Source organism: Lineus longissimus, chromosome 12 (assembly GCF_910592395.1).
Source record: "Lineus longissimus chromosome 12, tnLinLong1.2, whole genome shotgun sequence".
Taxonomy (NCBI): domain Eukaryota; kingdom Metazoa; phylum Nemertea; class Pilidiophora; order Heteronemertea; family Lineidae; genus Lineus; species Lineus longissimus.
The window spans coordinates 5,050,573-5,056,572 of record NC_088319.1 but is presented as its reverse complement, the minus strand read 5'-3'; the positions used below and the strand labels follow the sequence as shown (position 1 = coordinate 5,056,572).

At 41.5% G+C, this 6,000-nt stretch overlaps 1 protein-coding gene across 1 annotated transcript; it reads right to left on the bottom strand.

The window, feature by feature from the left end:
• Positions 1–1,021: 1,021 nt before the first annotated feature.
• On the bottom strand, positions 1,022–3,826 carry LOC135497404 (uncharacterized). The gene is made up of 4 exons (XM_064787290.1): positions 3,779–3,826; positions 3,388–3,461; positions 1,760–1,841; positions 1,022–1,442 (listed from the first exon to the last, which is right to left on the bottom strand). The coding sequence occupies exons 3-4, from the start codon at positions 1,828–1,830 to the stop codon at positions 1,040–1,042; spliced, it is 474 nt and encodes a 157-aa protein (XP_064643360.1). The 5' UTR covers positions 1,831–1,841; positions 3,388–3,461; positions 3,779–3,826; the 3' UTR covers positions 1,022–1,039.
• Between the last annotated feature and the right edge of the window lie 2,174 nt (positions 3,827–6,000).

Genomic DNA, 6,000 nt, shown 5'->3' with positions numbered 1-6,000 from the left:
ACGACGATCTTGGAGTTGTACTGTGGATCGTTCCTGTTGGGATTGGTTGTTCCGTTTAGCTTGTAAACTAGCTGCAGCTTTGCATTTATGTTCAGGGGTACGAAGACGCTTTCTTGGTACAGAGTCTGCAGGACTAACATTGGCAAGTTTATGTTTGGGAGCATACAGTTTTTTGGGCAATGAAGTCGTTGCGCCCAGTGGCGAAGACTCGGGAGTGGAGACAGTTTGTGGTGGCGCGTACAATGAGACACCCTTGGCATATCCTGGTTTTGATTTAGTACAAAGACGCTGTCTTGGTAATGGTACAGAGTCTGCAGGACTAACATTGACAAGTTTACGTTTGGGAGCATACAGTTTTTTAGGTAATGAAGTCGTTGGGGCCAATGGGGAAGACCCGGAAGAGGAGACAGTTTGTGTTGGCGCGTACAACGAAGCACTCTTGGCACATCCTGGTTTTGATTCAGATAGGTTGCATTTGGGGCCAGTGCGAAGACGTTTAGTTTTTTTAGGTATATCTGCATGATTGTGATCAGTAAGTTTTCGTTTTGGAGCACACACTTGTTTAGGCAAGGACATGTACGAGGAGGCTTTTTTTGCTGGCGTGGACAAGGAAACAGTCCTTGCACATCCTGGTTTTGATTTTGAAGTGGAGGGTTGAGGACTGGGACAACGTGGGGACGATGAAGAAGCGTGCCCAGCGAGGTTGGTGAGTTTCGTGTCCTGATCAGCGAAATATTGCGCCAGCAGTTCTGTGCAAGTGGTTCTTTGCGTTATTGTCTGGAGGGAATGTTTTGATCTTTGCTCCCGACTGCGCGCTTTCATGTATTTTTTTTTCTGCTCGTAACTCTGCTTCTTTCGTTTGGCCATGTTAGGTTGTGGTTTTCAAGTTACTGAAAGGAGGAGGAAAAAGTCAGGTATTTTATTTCAAAGACATATTTTATTTAGGAAAATTATGATTTGTGTGTACATAAGAAGTTTCTGAAAAATCAGCAGATTGGGTATATCCTTGCAGTAGGCAAAAGTCTCAACATTAACCGGTCTAATTCTGAACCATTTCCTCATCAGGTTGATCATTTCCGTCTTTTTGATTTGCAACATTGTCCTCTTCAGGTGCCTCAACTGGTGCATCAAACTTTGCTAACAGTTTGTCATCAGCCTCATCCTGCAGGCTCTGGATAGTTGCATCAAGATGGCCAATTTTAAGGAGCAGGCGGTCGTTTGTGTTTTGCGTTGCGGTTAGCTTCTTGACTAAATGTCGCTCTCTTGCTTCAAGAGAGGCGACCTTGGCAGACAAGGTGTTTGCCTGATTCTGTACCTTCGAAATGGCAGCCTTGGCTAAACGAAAACCCTTCTCAATGGCAGCCGACGCTTTCTCCCTTAGCCCAAGGGAAGAGTGATACAGCCCTGTGTAAATGGCGTCCTGCCAAGGTTCTGTTTCTAACCTGAAAGAAGACAATAAAGTATGATTACTGTGCATTTGCTAAGGCACTATACAAAATTTAATTTCATTCATTAATTTCATTTATTCGCTGTGAAGTGTTGATCGTAGTTCATTGTGGGAATCCTAGGATTATTTTGTGATTAATGAGACAAATGAGCAATTTACTATGTTTTAAATGAATTGGTTATTGGATAATGCCACGACTCCAAAATGCATATTGGAATTCTAAACGAAAGGGAAAGTATGGCAAACTGCAATGAAGTGTCATGTTATTGGCGAATTTCGTGACATGACATCAGAATCCTCTGCTGAACTTACGTTTCTTTCTTTGGGGTGGTGTTGGATTTCGATGGAGTTCCCTTAGTTGGTGTGTTTGTTGGGGTTGACATAGCTGGTTTCACTGAAAGGTAAGGTAGTTGGCATGAGCAGTATAAATCTATCAATCAGGCGTGAACATTCGCTAGGACGTCACCAATGCATTTCTTTTTTACAGTGGCTGTGGAGGGGTGGGCTGGCTGTGGAGGGGTAAGCTGTCTGCTACGTTTTTAAAATGACCATGGCATGTTTCCATGATTTTTAGCTCACCTCTTAGCAGAGGTGAGCTTATCCCATACCGTGGCGTCCGTCGTCCGTCGTCGTCGTCGTCGTCGTCGTCGTCGTCGTCGTCGTCCGTCGTCCGTTAGCAGGGCACGTTTCGTAACTGTTAGAGCTATTGAGTTGAAACTTGGTACACATGTACCCTTATGTAATGACACCTTGGAGACCAAGTTTCGGTCCGATTCGTTTCATGGTTTGGCCACCAGGGGGCCAAACGTTAAAAGTGAAAATATGCAATATCTCCCTTAATAGTAGTCGGGAAATTTTGAAAAAAATAAGGTAGGTACTTCTAGCAAAGGTGCATCATATATCCTCCGGGTTTTTGATTTGCCCTCCTTTTCAAGGTCACAGAGGTCAAATAGTGTAAATTGGCTGTTAGGATGTAACGATGGCACGTTTCTAAACTGCAATGACTATTGATCCCAAATTTGGTACACATTTACCCCTTAGTCAGGTAATCTCAGGGACCGAAGTTTGGTCCAATATGATTCACCACTTGACCACCAGGGGGCAAAATCCAAAAACCTTAAAAATGTGATTATTCCTTAACTTCTTGCCCGATTGCCACCAATTTGATATCATGGGTACATCTAACCGCCATACAGTATATGTCACACAGGTTTTTAATTTGACCTTCTTGTCAAGGTCACAGAGGTCAAATTGCGTAAATTGGCCGTCAGGCCGTAACTATGGCACGTTTCTTAACTGCAATGACTATTGATCACAAATTAAGTACACATGTACCCCTTGGTCAGGTGGTCTCAGGTACCGAAGTTTGGTGCGATCTGATTTGCCGTTTGGCCTCCAGGGAGGGGGCCAAATCCTAAATTCTTCAAAATGCCATTATTCCTAGTATTACTTGCCTGATTGGCACCAATTTTATATCATAGGTACATCTAATTCTAACAACCATTCAATGTGTTACCCGGGTCTTCTTTGATTTGACCTACTTTTCAAGGTCACAGAGGTCGAATGTACTGTAAATTGGCCATTTTGGGGAAATTGTAATTGCTTGGACCTACATCAAACCTAACACTACATGACACAATACCATGCTCTTTATCCATCTTTCCTCCACATGAGGTGAGCACAATGGCCCTGGCCATTTCATTGATTTTACAAGCGTTTGATAATGTGAAGTTTAATGTCATTGAATTTAAGGTGTTTGCTACGGTAATATCCCCTTTAAAGGATGGATGTAAGAATAGAAGGGGGGGGAGGAGGAGGAGGAGGAGGAGGAGGAGGAGGAGGAACAGGACACTGGTTCAGTGTGATATCTCACACGAGTTCATCAGGTGTATGAGAGAGATGAGATGTCATGATATTGATTGGTTGTCAAAGTTACTAACCTTAGTTGATGAAGAGGAGGGATGGTGTACGTGTACCCTGTGGTTGAACCGACTATTACCGATACTGGATGAACCTGGAAGGAGAATAAGTGTAAATATGATTTTGCAGGAAAAAGTTTGTCATCATCATCATCATCATCATCATCGTCGCCGCCGCCGTATCCGTCAGTCGTGGTCATCATTCATTTTATAGCAGTGCTTCATGCTGCCATTCAAGATGTCGGTGTATGGACGGTTGGCAATGTCATTGTGTACAATCAAAAACAAAATAACTGTTATTTGTGTGCTTTGCGAAAGCGGCATGGATTGATGCATGGACAGTCTTCTCATATTTGAATGTATGTACCAAGTCTGATTTACCTTTCAGAGATAAGTATCGTAATGTACTAACCTTTATAAGAAATATGGGGTGGTGATGGTTGATCAGATATGTACATGAAAAGAACACGGTCTCGTATGCGAGCGCGGTCTCTGCAAAAAATGGAATAAAATAGATTACAAAACAAGTCTCGTTTTGTAGTATATGAACCGTTAGACAGGAAATTTATGGGATGGATGAAACACATTCCGTTTTAAAGATTAACAAAATGTGGTTAAATATACGATTGAGCGATGTAGGAAGTCGATGATGGACGATTTTGTAGAGATGGCTGAATCGGTTTTCGCCTCACGTAATTCATCTACCCAATATTCTGTGTCGAGATCGGATGAAAAGATCAGTGATGTCATAACACAAATATGAGCCTCAAATGCAATGGAGGGATCGTAGAACATTCAAGAATGGTTTAGAATGCAAATAGCATGTCGTTTTTGTGTTGTTGGAGGTAAATTTCAGAGATAATTGATGACCACAGTAAGATGACCGACCGGAATCGATCGATGGCGACCGGCCGAAACATGCACAAATTGTCAATTCGGATATCGCACTTCCGACGCAATTATTGCGTTCGCGAAGCAAAAACACAGACAATGACTCGTACACATGCATTCTAGATGATCACAAGAACACCATAACTAAATCTAAGAAATCAATTTTGGCTATTTACCGTATTTTTGCGATGTTTGAACAGGTAGGCCTACTCGCACTCAGAATGACAGGAAAACAATGGAACGCATGTGCTTTGCGGCAAGTTCCGCTTTCCGGCATACTTCGTCGTCATGAAGTATAATCTAGTATAATCTCGGGAAAAATATAAATTTCAACGTCAAAAGAAAGTAAGAGACAAGTCTCAAATGGAACGAACCTGGGCTGAATATTTTTAAATGAAAGCGATTGCGGAGCAGTGACAGTAACAGTAGTGTCGACCTACATTACTCTGCTTTTGGAGATTGATTGCAAAATACACTTACGGCAATGGCGGCGCCCGATATAGCCCCGTGTTGAGAGACAAGACCACTAATGAATATTCATAGGTTGGAGGGTCGAGGCCTATCAATTAGACGAGTGCATGTTTTTTACTCTCAAGTACATATTTGGAGAGGTATTGAAAAAATATTTGCTGTGGCAAGTCTACAGATATAAAGAAATTATTTGATGAAAAAATTAATTTCGAATTTTGCTAATTGGGTAATAGGGGGCGTGTTTTGAGTTTTTTCTGCCAGTTGGCTGAAAACAGTGGAAATATCAAAGTCTGTCTAATTTGTCGATTATAAAAAAATTTCCGTGGTCAATCACCAATTTCCATCGCACCAGTTACTCGCAAGACTAACCCGTATATCATATCCGAATTTCAGTTTCACTACTTGACGCGTTCTTTGATGCGTCGCGGTCAAACATTGACAATTTAACTGCTAAAAGGCTTAAAAAATCAATTGTGGTATTGTCTCTTGAGAGACAAGACCACTAATGAATATTCATAGGTTGGAGGGTCGAGGCCTATCTATTAGACGAGTGCATGTTTTTTACTCTCAAGTACATATTTGGAGAGGTATTGAAAAAATATTTGCTGTGGCAAGTCTACAGATATAAAGAAATTATTTGATGAAAAAAATAATTTCGAATTTTGCTAATTGGGTAATAGGGGGCGTGTTTTGAGTTTTTTCTGCCAGTTGGCTGAAAAGAGTGGAAATATCAAAGTCTGTCTAATTTGTCGATTAAAAAAAAATTTCCGTGGTCAATCACCAATTTAAATCGCACCAGTTACTCGCAAGACTAACCCGTATATCATATCCGAATTTCAGTTTCACTAGTTGACGCATTCTTTGATGCGTCGCGGTCAAACATTGACAATTTAACTGCTAAAAGGCTTAAAAAATCAATTGTGGTCTTGTCTCTTGAAGGTGGGTGTTGAAGTCGCGATTCTTTCTCGAAATCAAACGCAAAACAATACTACAAATTGCTACCACTACTTCTTTATTTGCAAATATATATACAAGCATCATTAACATATTTTGATAACCTCACACTTTGCTTAAAATCAGGATACAAATCTCTTTCCAACCTCGTTTCTATGCTCGACTAATACACATACTCACCACTGATTTACACACAGTACCCAACCTGACACCGAGTATGCTGCAATGCATAGACCAGGGCCTGACCTTGCATGTAGCAACACGCTGTGCTGCACAGCGTGCAGCTGCTGCAGTGCCAGTGTTGAACTTATTACTTGT

What these genes read in the sequence shown, in the direction of transcription:
- LOC135497404 (XM_064787290.1), bottom strand. Translation starts at nt 1,830, where the DNA reads ATGTCAACCCCAACAAACACACCAACTAAGGGAACTCCATCGAAATCC. An exon ending in ACCACCCCAAAGAAAGAAAC is followed by an intron (nt 1,443 to 1,759) that starts GTAAGTTCAGCA and finishes GTCTTCTTTCAG; the next exon opens with GTTAGAAACAGAACCTTGGC.